Source organism: Eschscholzia californica, unplaced genomic scaffold (genome assembly GCF_041429995.1).
Source record: "Eschscholzia californica isolate CP2 unplaced genomic scaffold, dmEscCali1.0.p SCAF_4, whole genome shotgun sequence".
Classification (NCBI taxonomy): Eukaryota; Viridiplantae; Streptophyta; class Magnoliopsida; order Ranunculales; family Papaveraceae; genus Eschscholzia; species Eschscholzia californica.
Window position 1 is genome coordinate 57,329,311 of NW_028238461.1, and position 13,764 is coordinate 57,343,074.

General features: G+C 39.1%; 4 protein-coding genes across 7 annotated transcripts; 1 reads left to right on the forward strand and 3 right to left on the reverse strand.

Annotated features, from left to right (window-relative positions):
* Positions 1–39: 39 nt before the first annotated feature.
* On the reverse strand, positions 40–2,419 carry LOC147546760 (dehydration-responsive element-binding protein 2C-like). Its single transcript, XM_086634026.1, has 2 exons — positions 2,172–2,419; positions 40–1,431 (listed from the first exon to the last, which is right to left on the reverse strand). Exons 1-2 carry the CDS (start codon positions 2,192–2,194, stop codon positions 399–401), a joined length of 1,056 nt encoding a protein of 351 aa, XP_086490152.1. The 5' UTR covers positions 2,195–2,419; the 3' UTR covers positions 40–398.
* Positions 2,420–5,412: 2,993 nt separating this feature from the next.
* LOC147546761 (uncharacterized) lies at positions 5,413–6,774 on the reverse strand. Of its 2 annotated transcripts, none has more exons than XM_086634029.1 (2): positions 6,345–6,774; positions 5,413–6,242 (listed from the first exon to the last, which is right to left on the reverse strand). In XM_086634029.1, the coding sequence occupies exons 1-2, from the start codon at positions 6,526–6,528 to the stop codon at positions 5,686–5,688; spliced, it is 741 nt and encodes a 246-aa protein (XP_086490155.1). In that variant the 5' UTR covers positions 6,529–6,774; the 3' UTR covers positions 5,413–5,685. The 2 variants fall into 2 exon arrangements, with proteins under 2 accessions (XP_086490155.1, XP_086490154.1); XM_086634028.1 differs by having other exon boundaries at positions 5,413–6,257; positions 6,345–6,688.
* Positions 6,775–7,159: 385 nt separating this feature from the next.
* Positions 7,160–10,881, reverse strand: LOC147546762 (BRISC complex subunit Abro1-like protein). Of its 3 annotated transcripts, none has more exons than XR_015223323.1 (3): positions 8,621–10,854; positions 7,946–8,538; positions 7,160–7,579 (listed from the first exon to the last, which is right to left on the reverse strand). XR_015223323.1 is itself a non-coding variant. In XM_086634027.1 (3 exons), exons 1-2 carry the CDS (start codon positions 10,766–10,768, stop codon positions 7,987–7,989), a joined length of 984 nt encoding a protein of 327 aa, XP_086490153.1. In that variant the 5' UTR covers positions 10,769–10,881; the 3' UTR covers positions 7,160–7,579; positions 7,946–7,986. The 3 variants fall into 3 exon arrangements, 1 of the variants encoding a protein (XP_086490153.1); XM_086634027.1 differs by having other exon boundaries at positions 7,946–8,034; positions 9,833–10,881; XR_015223324.1 differs by lacking the exon at positions 7,160–7,579 and having other exon boundaries at positions 8,370–8,491; positions 8,579–10,854.
* Positions 10,882–11,979: 1,098 nt separating this feature from the next.
* On the forward strand, positions 11,980–13,642 carry SEF (HIT-type Zinc finger family protein). The gene is made up of 4 exons (XM_086632322.1): positions 11,980–12,253; positions 12,332–12,437; positions 13,066–13,175; positions 13,272–13,642. Exons 1-4 carry the CDS (start codon positions 12,149–12,151, stop codon positions 13,473–13,475), a joined length of 525 nt encoding a protein of 174 aa, XP_086488448.1. The 5' UTR covers positions 11,980–12,148; the 3' UTR covers positions 13,476–13,642.
* Positions 13,643–13,764: the final 122 nt, after the last annotated feature.

Here is a 13,764-nt window from a genome sequence, read left to right on the forward strand (position 1 = left end):
CACTCCAGACGCATTTCTACTTTCAGAAACAAAAGAAACTTAAACAAAGATTACTCTCATTTCTTTGATTAGAACTAGTCAGTGTTGCTTCTCCTCATCTATGAAAAGTAGGAGACTACCTAGGTAATAAAAAAAAAAAACAGACAGTATCCCTCTCTTCACTCAAACACCAGTATCATGTTTCCCCGTCTTCTGATATATGTACATGAAAGAATAATGAACCCCAATTCAAATGAAAGAAGATTTAGTAGTGAACAAGAAATAGGAATCCCTCCTTGCTCAAAACCCTAAAGAGAAAAATCTCTTCTTCTTCTTCTACTTCCTTAAAACCCAAATCAGTAAACCTTTAGTCTGAGCAATCACCTGCTCATCAAGTAACACAAACAGTGGGCCTCCTCTTAAAATCCCAGATCAGGAAACCCCCAGTCGAGCAGTCCCGTCACATCATTGTTCATCAAGTAACTGTATTTATCATCTTCATTTGAGGGATCTAAATAATCAAAGCTGTTGTAATCCACTCCTTCCATATGACTCAAGCTTCCAAGTAATTTTGCATCAGGATTCTCCATTTGATGTGATAAACCTCCACCCTGACCCCCATCCACACCATACCCAAACTGTCCTAAACTCGTATCCTTCTTATCTTCTTCTCCATTCTCGCAAACACCGCTGTTCAGATCTGAATCGATGGTTCTAAGAAGCTCTTCTACATCAAACATATCATCCGCTGCAAAATCATAATGTAAAGAATCAGTATCCTCAACCTTGGGCTCAAACTCAACATTTACATTGCTATGCGGCTTCTCATCTTCCACCACCACTTCCTCCTTCACTAAACCCAATTGAACAGTTGAAGGCTTATCCTCAATTGTGAAATCTCTTCCTTCGTTTTCAGTTCCAATCAACTGATCCAGATCGAATTTCAATTCTTTACATACTTCTTCACGTCTTCCTCCTTCCATATGGTTAGATGTAGTCATGGTGGATTCTGAAGACTCCAGAGTTCTTGCGGTAGCTGAAATAATACCCTCTTTTGAAGATGACTCATTACACGAATCAGCATCTGTGATGAAGTTGAGACGAGCTCCAGGACCGTATAAAACTTTTGCAGCATCATTGTAAGCAAGGGCAGCTTCCTGAGATGTGCCAAAAGTACCTAACCAGAGACGACTTCCTCTATTTGGTTCTCGAATTTCAGCAACCCATTTTCCCCATGTTCTTTGTCGAACACCTCTATAATTGCACTTGGAATTTTCAGGTCCACCTTTCCCTTTCATACAACCTTTCTTTGAACCCTTAGCAGGAACTCTCTGAATTCGTTTATCTCTTCCATCTCTGGAGAAATCAATTGAGTTGTTGAGTTTTTTCCACTGCGCAAGAGTCTCTGCTAAAGATTTACTCCCATTGCGTCTACTTCTCCTTATCTTCTTTCTGAAAATTAAGATAAACATAGGTTTAATCGAAAGCAGAGCAAAAGTCGGTGAAGAACACTTAAAAGAAATCAAACATATCCCTGATTATGTGTTTCTTGGATTAAACTTAGCTTTTCAAACCCAAAACTCCAAATTGTAGACCTAAACATTTTCAGGACAACCCTAACAAATAAAATGGTTACACAGAAATCAGGAATCCTAACATGTATAAGCAAAACCCTAAAATGCATAATACCCAGGAAGAATAGCAACCAAAATCAAGAACTTCAAGACTCTACCTCAAACATATATTTCAGAGAATAGTAAAACATAATAAGAGAAGTTCTGAAACATTCAATCCAAGCATAGCCCTAACTTTGTGTTCTTGCAGCACATTATGATTATACCTAAAACCAGAACTGGAAAAATCTAGAAATATCAGGAAAAACCTAACCTGTAAAAAAATCTCAACACCCAAAGAAAAACCCAGAACTAAAACATATATATAAGCATTCAACCATATAATTGTTCTACTGACAAGCAAGAAATACATAAAACCAAGAAGAACTTGAAGACGATTCTTCAAACAAAATTGAATGAAATCCTAAACTGCATAAAACCCAGAAAGAGTAGCAACCCAAAATCAAGTAGTTCAAGACTATATTATTAGAACTATAATGAAAACTCGCATTATAATAAAGTGATAATGGGTTTTTGTTTAAGAATCAAAACAGCAGAGAAATTTGAGAAGAAACATACCCTTGTTGAGAAACCGAAGACATGCGCTGTGAAGAAAACCTAATACAAAAATTGAATGTCGTCCCTCCCCTCAGCCTCTTTCTTCAACTACTTTGATTACTCTCTCTCTCTCTCTCTCTCTACTCTTCTTCTTCTTCTTCTTCTTCTTCTTTCTTCCTTGTTTTCCAAAACTTCTGGTTTTCTCTTTCTTGGAGGTAAAGAAATCTATAAAATTTCCCGTACTTGAGATATTTATAGTGATCTCAATTGAGCGGGCCCACTATATTTCTAGATATTTATACACGTGGCATCATCTTCTTCTAATAATATTTCGAGGTTCACACCTTCTTCCGTCTCGCTTTCTTTGCTTCCCCATTAAGATCACTCCTACAACTTCTTCCCGAACTACCCTCAATACCTCACCTTAATTCCCTCCCATTCATCAATCCAAACCCGACCCGAGTAGACCCAGTTGTTGGGCCATAACAACTCAAATTGGGTAGACCCGACTAGAAGACTTTTTATTACCTGTCTGATGATGATGATGATATGTAATTATGTATATGTATGTATGCACGCGTAGACATATTCATGTCCATCTCTAAGTTGGCGGTTGGCCAATCCCAACCTTATTTGGTTTTCCATAACAAAGTGTTCAAAATAAGACATAAGGCCAAACGAATACACCATCCAACATAAATAAGAGGCCATAAATTAGAAATATATTTCATGTTATCCGAGTTGTTCAATTTTAATATGTAGATAAATATGATCAATGTCTTCGATCCCAGAATAAAAATCTTAAGGAGCATTTAAAAGCGTCTCCTAAATTGTTGTAAATATCTCCCTTGGCAGTGATTAGCTCGAGACCTAAAGCAGGGCCTCAGACTAGACCCAGTCTGAAAGGTGACAAAATGTCCCGTCCGACTGGTCACGGACTGGGCCCAGTCCGAGGCGATGCTTTGGACTTTGGACATGGACAATTCGAGGCCATGCTTTGGACTTTGGACATGGTCAAGCTGAGTAATGCATTGGACTTTGGACATGGTCAAGCTGAGTAACGCTTTGGACTTTGGACATGGTCAGTCCGAGTGTGTCCAAAACTTCAACATAACATTTCTTTATGTAAACGTGGAAAAGTTAAAAAAAAATATGGATTAAACCTAGAACTCTGGAAGATTCTATCCCAAGATTAAATCATATCCTCCAATCTCTCTAGGTTTAATGTTTTTGATAGATTCATGTTTTTTGCTGGTGAGTTTTAGATTTTGCTTTTTAGAGAACCCTAGGTTTATCTAAAGGCTTGATTTTGAATCAAAATCAAGAGACCAAAAGATGATAGATCTTCATGTTGGTTTAATCTTTTTGATAGATTAGTTGATTTAATCTGTTGGTTAGAAAATTGAAGATTGAGAGAAAGTTGTTGAAGAAGAAAAGAAGGGGCGTGTGTAGGGGGGGGCGCCTTTAGATGGGAGGCGCCTACAGAAATTTTTGTAGACGATCCCAAAGTCTTACCAGGACTTCTTGCCTGTTATAGGCTGCTTTTGGCTTAGCTTAAAGAAAAACCAAAAGCTGCTTTTAGCTTAAATTAAGCGTTTATGTTAGGATGTGTTTGGTGAAAATAAAAAGAGGTAATTATGTATAGAGCACTAAAAAGGGCTTACTAACCAAAAAGCTAAAGCTTTGCAAAAGAACCATTAAAACCCCTCTCAGCCTCCAGGCTGTGAAAGAAGGATAAAAAATGTCTTACAGCCGTGGGCAAGCTAGATGCGTCAGATAGAGTTGTCACTCTGGAATATTTGACGGAAATTTGTTGTGCTTTTGGAAAACAAATAATCTACGACATAAGGTGTTACTGATCGAGGAAATGCAAATTGTCATGCAATGACCCTGAGCAGTAATATGTATATTTCGGAATTCATGTACCACGACGGCGAGTAGTCTAAATCTATATAGGCAGCTAAAGGAAAAGTAACTTGGGAAAGCCACGCAAATGTCATCAAAACGGATGCAATGCCAGGTCAAGCTATCTATCGTAGGAAAAACCTATAGTTGTGACTGATGAATACTTGTTTCAGAAGCGCAACCATTATCTTAATGCCTCAATCACTTTCAACTACAAGAAAAGCAACTTCAACTAGTGTCTGTTACTCTGTTGAAGTAAGCAGATATTTAGAACACCTTCCATCTAAAGAGCTTTGCAATAGAAACACTGATATTTAGAACACCTTCCATCTCAAGCAGGATTACTAACTCATTTCAATACTCATGTGAGGAAATTCTGGTTGTGGTGTGAGAGTGTCACCACCATGTAGTTACCGTGAAACAAACATACATAAATGCACAATAGAAACAAGTTATTAGTCATAAAAGTTTCAAATATGTGAACTTAGATCTTACCATTCGGAGATGCTTCACACCATAGCACCCTGTGGCTAAATGTCCATCGCCCTCGAATGAAGATCAAAATGTAAAGTTGAGAAGTAGCAACTTAAGTAAGGCGTAGGTTGCGGATGAAATGCTGCCCGATATATTGAATCTTGAGCTATTAGAATATGAATGATTTCGTTGAGATATACCTGTGTATACGAGGTCTATATCACCAGTAAACTAATGGGATGGTTTAGACTACATCGTCTAACTAGAGTACTAAGCTCTGTCTAAGTTAGCAAACTTGCAAACAACCAAATTTCATTGAAAAGTTACAAATCGAGAAAGGTTAGGACAAAAGATTGGATCAGGCAGCATTGAGTCATCTTGCTTATAATAGACTGATCACGGACGAGTACCTCCAGAGGAGCCCTACACAGAGTAAGGCTCTCCAACATTGTACCGGATGCGGCAACTACCAATAGCAGTGGCCTATTGAGAGGTGAACTGGTTCAAGCCTTCTTGGTAAAAAGAAAGAGCAGTATATGAAGTGGGTGGTGCATCCGGCTCCTCATTGTCTCGCTACCCCCTTAATTTCAGACTCGCTTGCACCAATATGCCTGATCATATCCCTAACAATATATACTCTTAATATTTGATTACCAAGTACAAGCTTGTTAGTCAACCATTCATCAAAATTTGGTTGGGGACTTGGGGCTCAAATGGCCGAACGGATCCTTAGAGAGAAGGCAAGTTCTAGAGAGGAAAAGATTATAGAAAAAGGCCCAAGTAATCCACACACACAAGCCCGTCCGATTTCCTACTCCTATCCTATGTCAATAATACATTTTCGAGATTGAAATTCGTCAAATGTAAAGTCATACTAAATCAATAAAGGAAAGATATTTCAATTAGATATCATAATGCAAGTAATCTTATACTAAACTTGTAATCATCATACATTTTAAAGATTCGAACAAAAGACCATACCTTTTCACAAGACAAAAGATCAACTAGTTAGAAGTAGTTTAAGATGGTATACAAACAAAATGAAAACTAACCCCATCTAATATGATAACAAAAGTAGTATATACCTCCCTCTGTGATGTCCAATTTCAAAAGAAGAGCTGCTTCTCTGCAACTTCTTCATCTTTTCGAACCCGATTCAAGCACTTGTTTTGTTCGAATTCATCACAACTCTTTCTCCACCATGTGCTGTTTCTTCTAGCAATCTTTTGTTTAGAAACTCTTGTACCAATCTAACTCTACTACTTTCCCTCATTTTTTGAGTTTCTCCTTCCATTTCTGTTCCAGCCACAGTTGCTTTACAATTCACACACACATCATCATCCCCCATTAATTTTTCTTTGATAGATTTCAACAACTTATCCCAACTCCCACCTTTTCCTTCTCCAGTTGTTGTTCCCGCCTTTTCAATATGCAAAATCTCTGTTTCTTTCACACCAATCTCTCCACCGACGGTACAAACATTCTTTTCTTTAGTTCCCCTTTTACTAGTACTCTTATCTGAATCATCTTCTTCTCTTCCTTGAGCCCTAATCGGAAGCTTTTCCAGAGACACGACTTCCTCCTCCATTGCCATGGGAAGATGACTCGAACCAGCAGCACCATTTCCAGATCGTGACCCTTTGTTGTTGTTGCTGGTTTGATTCAGAGTATCTAGTTTAGGGTTGATAACTTCTATGACATCATCACTGTCATCTGTAATTAATAGATCTTTCATGAGTAGTAGTTAATATTATCTCTTTTATTTCTAAAAAGAAAGAAAGAAATAAATCAGTAATAGGAAGGAATTTAATTTACCTAATAAGTCTATGAAATCGACTTGAGTAGATACAGAAACCTGATGAGGATGATGATGATGATTCGTATTTTCTGCTACAACTTCCACCGGTTGTCGTTGAGAAGTAACTTCTACTTGTTCACGAGTAAATCTGTGGCGATCAAGAATTTGATCTTGAGATGGTGAGATGAACCATGACCCCATTTCTAGGGTTTTTTTTTCTCTCACAGTCTCACTCTCCCTACCTATAGATTGTACAACTACTTACTCTGTTGTTAAATAGGAAGAAGGGTAAGGGATTTTAAAGGAAGGGTTTAGGAAACCGTTCAGATTTGTCCCATCAAGTCCCATCCCGTCCTACTTCATTCTTTATTGAGCCCACCACAAAAACCTTTAAGATGTGACAACTAGGAAGTGTGATTCTTTATTGAGCCAACCACAAAAACCTTCAAGATGTGACAACTGGAACAAATCTAAAATTTGGGAGACCAAGTGTTCCTGTTGGGAAAATAAGCTCCTTTCTCTCATGAGAATTTTTAAAATTGTGATGTCTATATGTCTCAAAATAGACCGTATCACTTGTAGATCAAATAACTGCTATCCACCATTCTGTAACACTTTATCAACTCTCAAATCGATGGTTAGACTGAGACGGAGTATGGAGCTCCTCGCTTAAAGGACTAAGCACCCTCCCCTATTTAGACATTTTGAAATCGTGAGGTCTGGAAGTACCAAAATTCAAAATAGCACTAGTAGTTCAAAAAACTGGTCTGCACCATCCTATAACACGTTATCAACAAGATTCTGTCTACATTAAACCATGAATGAAGCATATCAAAAAGGATAGATGAAATACAAAAGCTGATTCTGTCTACATTAAACCTTATATGACTTTTTTTTTCTGCTACAAATAACAACACAAACACCCGACTGAAGAAGGGATACAAGAAAAAGGACTAAATTACAATCTGTTTCTCTTTCCATTCCTCCTTTCTGGTTTTGATTTCAGATTTGCAGTAACAGAAAAGGACATTCCAAACCCAAGTGAAGCTATTATGTCCCACAATTTAAAAAAAAAATGTAAGAGAACAGAAAAATACATAGGAGATGGAGGATGTAACTTGATTCAAGAAAAGGAATTCAACGAACCCCATCTCAGCGAAGTAACCACAGCCACGTGATTCGACTAACGCAGACAGCTGAAGTAATATATTCATCCCACAGTGAACATGCAGATATTTACTGCGACCCTTCCCTGCATTTTGATACCACAAAAAAAGGAATGGAAGAGAGATTAGTAAAGTTTGATGGCAAATGCAGTATTTCGTTTCTTTTGTATTGGAAATATGAATGAATGCAAAAGCAAATGCATAATATACATGACCTACAACCAACTACAAAGAAAGATTAAGATTTGGGAGCAACTCTCTTTGCTTAAACCAGCTTCCAGTTACTGTAATTTTGACAAGTTTTATTGAACTCATTTTAGTTTTTACTACAACTTCATATTTATCAAAGTCCTTAATATCATCAATCATAAGAAAAAAAAAATGTTTTGACTAAATTCCATTCATTAGATAATGACCAGAGGCAGAGATTGGCATGTAATGACTAATATTACCTGATAGCCGAAAAGCGGCAGGCGCTCTAAACATCAAAGAATTATTCCAATCCAGCAAACTTGTTCCTTAATTTTGTATTCCGCTGTTCCTGTAAATGAAAAAGGTTTTGGAGTTTTAACATTTACATTTAACAGGACTGGAATAACATCTTCAACACAAAAGAAATGGAGATGGTGAAATAGACCATCTTGATTACCACAGTCCCCAAATATACGGAAAACAATACTTTTGAGAGGTAGGAAAACTGATCAAAGTAAGGAAAAAACATCGTCATTTGGACTTCGGCGGGAAAGCTAGTAGGCATAAAACAGTTACATATGACTCGTACAACTAGAGTATTCCAGTTAAAAACAAATTTCGAGGTATCAAGTCTTTGACAAGGGAAGAAGGTAAAAGTAACCGCTATAAAATTAGTCAATCTACCATGTATTACTTGCTCATGGAGGTTGGAGGATTCCACTCAAATAGTAAAACCCGAAAACCAAATTGGTTAAGCCTCGCGCTCATCTCGTTGTGCTAAACGGGAACTTCTCAGAACAGCCATACTGAACACAACTACCCGAAAACCAAATTGGTTAAGCCTCGCACTCATCTGGTCAAAGTTAAACGGGAACTTTCCAGAACAGCCATACCGAACACAACTTCCCGAAAACCAAATTGGTTAAGCCTCGCACTCATCTGGTCATGTTAAACGGGAACTTTTGAGAACAGCCATACGGAACACAACTTCCGAAAACCAATTGGTTAACCCTCGCGCTCATCTTATCATGTTAAACGGGAACTTTCCAGAACAGCCATACCGAACACAACTTCATCATCCCTATGGACTATGGTCATACCGAACACAACTTCATCATCCCTATGGTCATACCGAACATTTCCGAGAAACACCTTACAACACATAAGATAGGTACTATCTTTACACGAATAGATCATCAACTCATCAATCAAAATCCATGCTATACTATACTATACTACAAATTTGTACATGTCGACTCGGTATATTCATGCGTTATCTATGTGGTTGGTCTCGGCCGAGACAGCAGAGAATCTCGGGTCTCGTCTCGGTCTCGGCCCCCTCTCGGGACGAGACTCGACCGAGACCCTGAGTTAGGGTTTGGCCGAGTTTCTCGGATATCTCGGCCGAGACAACCTGAGACCTAGGCAGCAATTTCTTATTAATTGAAACTTTTTTTTTGGAAAACTCTTAAACCTAATTGTGTACTACTATTTATTATCTTCGTAAATCTTAACTACTTATTATATTCCCAATGAATCTAATATAAATAGCAATAATACTATATTTACAATTTTTAGGTTTTATGCATTATAGAAACTTTGAAAATTTTTGCTGTCTCGGCCGAGAATAAATTTAGTACATATTACTTAGTAGTAGGCCATTAGCTAATAGCTACACTTGCTGTCTTGGCCGAGAATCTAATATAAATAGCAATAATAAATTCAATACATATCACTTAGTAGTTATTACTTAGTAGTAGGCCATTAGCTAATAGCTACACTTGCTGTCTCGGCCGAGAATTTCGGTCCGTCTCGGTCTCGTCTCGGTCTCGGGCGCAACTACATAGTGCGTTATACCTTTGCCCAACCGATAATGTGTTTGTTGAAACTACAAACAAACATAACGCCTTCATACTGAAACTCCATCACTCTAATTGAACACAACTTCAGCATCCTAAACAATCCACAGAATGTATATAGCTGGCTGGTTCAAAGATATTAATGTTTACTGTATCTTTTACTAGTGGAAAAGATCGAAACTTTAATCACAGAAACGGTCTAATAACTTTTCTTAATGATATAATTAGTATGTGAACATTAAATTATGTTAACATTCAAACCCAAATTCTAAAAGATCAAGAGTTTACCTGCTCATGAACCCTAGCAGAACTCTTCTCCACTGACCGTGCCAATCCCTCGAGCTTCTGGAGCATTTGTTCATACAACGTCTCGAGTTCAGACGTATAACTTGCTGCCTGTGAACCCATCAACTTACTCAATTTCCCAACCTCAAAACCCTCAGCACAGAAATCTAACGCCCGCTGCTCCTTGGAAAGTTGTCTAAGCGAATTCAAAGACCCCATATTACTATCATTATTATCTTCCACAATTTCCATGGAAGAATCTGGTAATACACATGGTAATAGTGGAAATGGAGAATTAGGGCAAAAAGCACTGTAATGCCCACGAAATGCCGGTCCGATGTTAACAACATCAACAGATTTGGGCTCAAAAAGAGCAGAAGACGGACGGAATTGGAACGCCCGATGCTCATGAGTGTGGATTGTTTGATCAATCGTCGGTGTAGAGAAGAGAATGAAGACACAAGGAGGGAAATTTATAGAGTTATTGGGTAGAGAGTGGTGTTGGGAATTAAGGGTTAGGGCTTTTGTAGTAGAGAGTGAAGATGAGACAGAGAATTCTCTCATGGAAGGTCTGAGAGGGGTTTTACGGCGGCCGGAGAACCAACCAATTAGAGAAGACCTAGAAGAAGTACCAGGAGGTCGATCTCCTCCAATTGATCGGTGAAGAGCGGAGAGATTGAGTCGACCGAGTGAGTCGTAGAAGGTGGAAACGGTGCCGGAGCAGAAGAATCCAGTAATAGTGGCGACGAGGTTGGAGGATTGAGACGATGATTCGATGATGACATCGTCGTCTAGGAGATCGGAGGTGGTGGGTTGAGTGACGTGGCCGAAGAGAAGGCCGTCGACGTCTCCAGGTGCGGAGGAGAATCGTTGTATTATAGAAGCTAGAGTTGGACCTGAGATTGCAATCTTCTGCAATGGAAGATCCTCCTCCTCCATTTTAGAGAGAGAGAGAGAAAAAAAAATGAGTTTTAAATCAGACAGACACAAAAGAGAGAGAGAGAGAGGGGAGAGAAAAAGGGTGCCAGTTCTTCAAATATTGTTCTTGTCGGAAAGATGATGACGGCGAGGCCATTATACTTGTGGGCCGGTTGGTTAAATGGGCCTGTATGACCATTCATTTCCATTTATAGGCCTTGTGGGCCGTACTACCTAGGTCATGTGGTCGTAGGGCGGGGAAAAAAGTCTGAGAACCCGAAACCTGTCGTGGACATTCGAGTCCATTGCAGCACACAGATACCCAAAACTCGAAGACGGATTCTACCCGACCGACCCGATGAAATAAACGGTTTGGGCTCGGGGTTTTGAAGTGTTATCTGGCATCTCGCTCGATCCCCACCCATTAGTATTTGCCTGACATAACTCGCTTAATAATGTGTTCCATTTACTCATTAATGCATATGTACAGTATATTATCGGACAAACACAAAATAGAGAGAGAGAGAAGGGTGCTAGTTCTTCAAAATGTTGTTCTTGTCAGAGAGATGATGACGGCGATATCTTTATACTCACGCGCTTGTTAGATAAAGGTTGATGTTTTAGGGAAATAAAGAAATTTTCGGGCATAAGCTTCAAGTGGAGAAAATAAATAATGTTCTGTTAATTCCAAATATTACCTACCTGATGTCTTTTTAGCTTTTCCTTCCTCCATCTTGTCCTCCCACCACCACCATCAACTCCGACGGCCTCCTCTTCCTTTACTCTTCTCTCTCTCTCTCTCTCTCTCTCTCTCTCTCTCTCTCTCTCTCCCGCTTTCTCTCTCTTTCTTCTCGCTTTCAAAGTTCTGGCGAACGGAGAGCTCCTTCGTTCGAACCTCGTCTGGTTTTTCAGGCGAGGTTGATTTGTTTGTGAAGGGTTCCGACGAAGGGGTTCTTCCCTTCGCCGGAAAGTAGTGAGAAAAAGAGAGAAAAAGCACGGTGACTGATGGAGAGAGGGAAGAGATAGTGGTCGTCCGTGGTCTCGAGACGGCGACGTGAGAAATTCAAATGGTGTGTTTGGCTCAATTTTGTGTGTTTTCCACCTTGTATACCAGGAAACGTTTATTGTTTCCGAGGGCATCGACCTTTCATTTCCATTTATCGGCCCTGTGGACCCTATCAGATAGCCCGTATGGCTGCCTATAAACTTCTGTTGTTGGACTAGGGCCCATTAGTTATCCAACTGAAACCGGTAGAAATGTTAGGGCTATACGTTCAACCTGCAAGGTAGAAGAATCCTAGTAGGTAGACGGGAAGTAAGATTACGCCGGAGAACAAAATGTCTTGATCAGGCCGGTGAATAACCCTAATTTTAGAGAAGGTGCTCCGGGAATAGACAGCCATGGAAGAAGAAAGCCCTAGTTTACTCCGACGCACTTCCGGTCGAACTCGGAAGGTTGCTCCTAAAATGGTTGCCGCTCTCATCAGTAGCGACAATCGTACTCAGGTTACTCATTCTATTCATACTTTAGTTGGACTGAATTCTTCGTTAGTGACTTAATTAATAAAGAACTCATCTTTTTAGGCAGCTCTTGCTCGGCTTGAAGCTTTGGAGAACGATAATCCTGGAGCAGAAGTAATTGATGTTAACGACGATGATGAAGCTTCAATTGATGATGATGATGACCAAGGTTCCATTTTTTTTTTATTTTTTTTTATAGCTTTGCTGGTGTTTGTGTCTTTGTCATTATTGTGGAATCTGATTCGTCTGAATTTAAATCGTCTGAATCAAATAAACCCGACCCAAAATCAACCCCATTCCAATATGCTTGAAGAAAACAAACATTCTTGGGTCGATTCGATTCAGACATCGAGTCAGATTTCAGATCTTTCTTAGGAAAAGAACAAACATCATATTTGTCTAAAAGTACTTATGTTTACTCAAATGAACCTGATCATCATCCAGACCCCACTTGGTATACTTTTGAATTCGAAACCCGTTGTTGATATTCTGCTTTTGGGTGAAATATGAGGGGTATCTACTACTAATAGTCTCCTTTCGAGTAGTAGTATCTATATTGTGGCGCCCCAAGTCTTAGTAGTTATCGATATTGTCCCAAGGAGCCTTTTGGGTGGGCTCGTGGAGCCTTCACCAAGAACAAAACCCCGTACTTATTGGCTTGGGTCTGAGGTGTCTAAAGCGGGGACAATATCGATAACTTCTAAGGCTTGGGGAGTCATATATATATATATATATTTGCTTAAAAGTCGTGTCTTTGTAGTAATAGTTTTCGCTTTTCTTTCTAACTCCCATTGTAGTGTACTTGCAAAAGAAGCAATCAAAGAACAATAAACGTAAAACTCGGCAAGCAAAAGCACTTGAGAATGCAAAGAAGGCTCCAAGAACATTCATGGAGCTCTTGCATGAGGTACTAGGACATTGCATATGATTCTTTTTTCTTTTTAACTCCATTAGTACCTTTTTGTAGTTCGTTATATAAATCGTCATTCTTCGTATAAAACAGGAAAACCTAGAATCCTTGCCTCCACATGTGCCTACGTATTTGCGAGCTGCAGTAGGACCTCCCAGCTCTACCTCACGCCGCCATTTTTGCACTGTGTGTGGGTTCACGGCAAACTATACGTGTGTGAGGTGTGGAATGCGATTCTGTTCATGCCGTTGCCAGGTTATACACAACGATACTCGTTGTCAGAAATTTGTTGCCTGATTGTTTCATGAAATGCACTGATCAAATCAAATACAACTCTAGCTACCAATATTAATGTCATCAAAGTTTAGAGTTTTCCTTTGTATCTGTGTTCCGATTGTGAATATGTTGTACATTGATATCACCTTAACTAGTATTTCATTTTGGATATGATTTATGTCTTCAAAGTAGGCCTTACGTAATTGTAGTTAGAGAAAGGTTGAACTTAGATCATTTGACAAAATTCAAACCTAGCAGATAAATTTGACAATCAGAGAAAACAATTAGGTATATTAGGTGGTTTTCATAT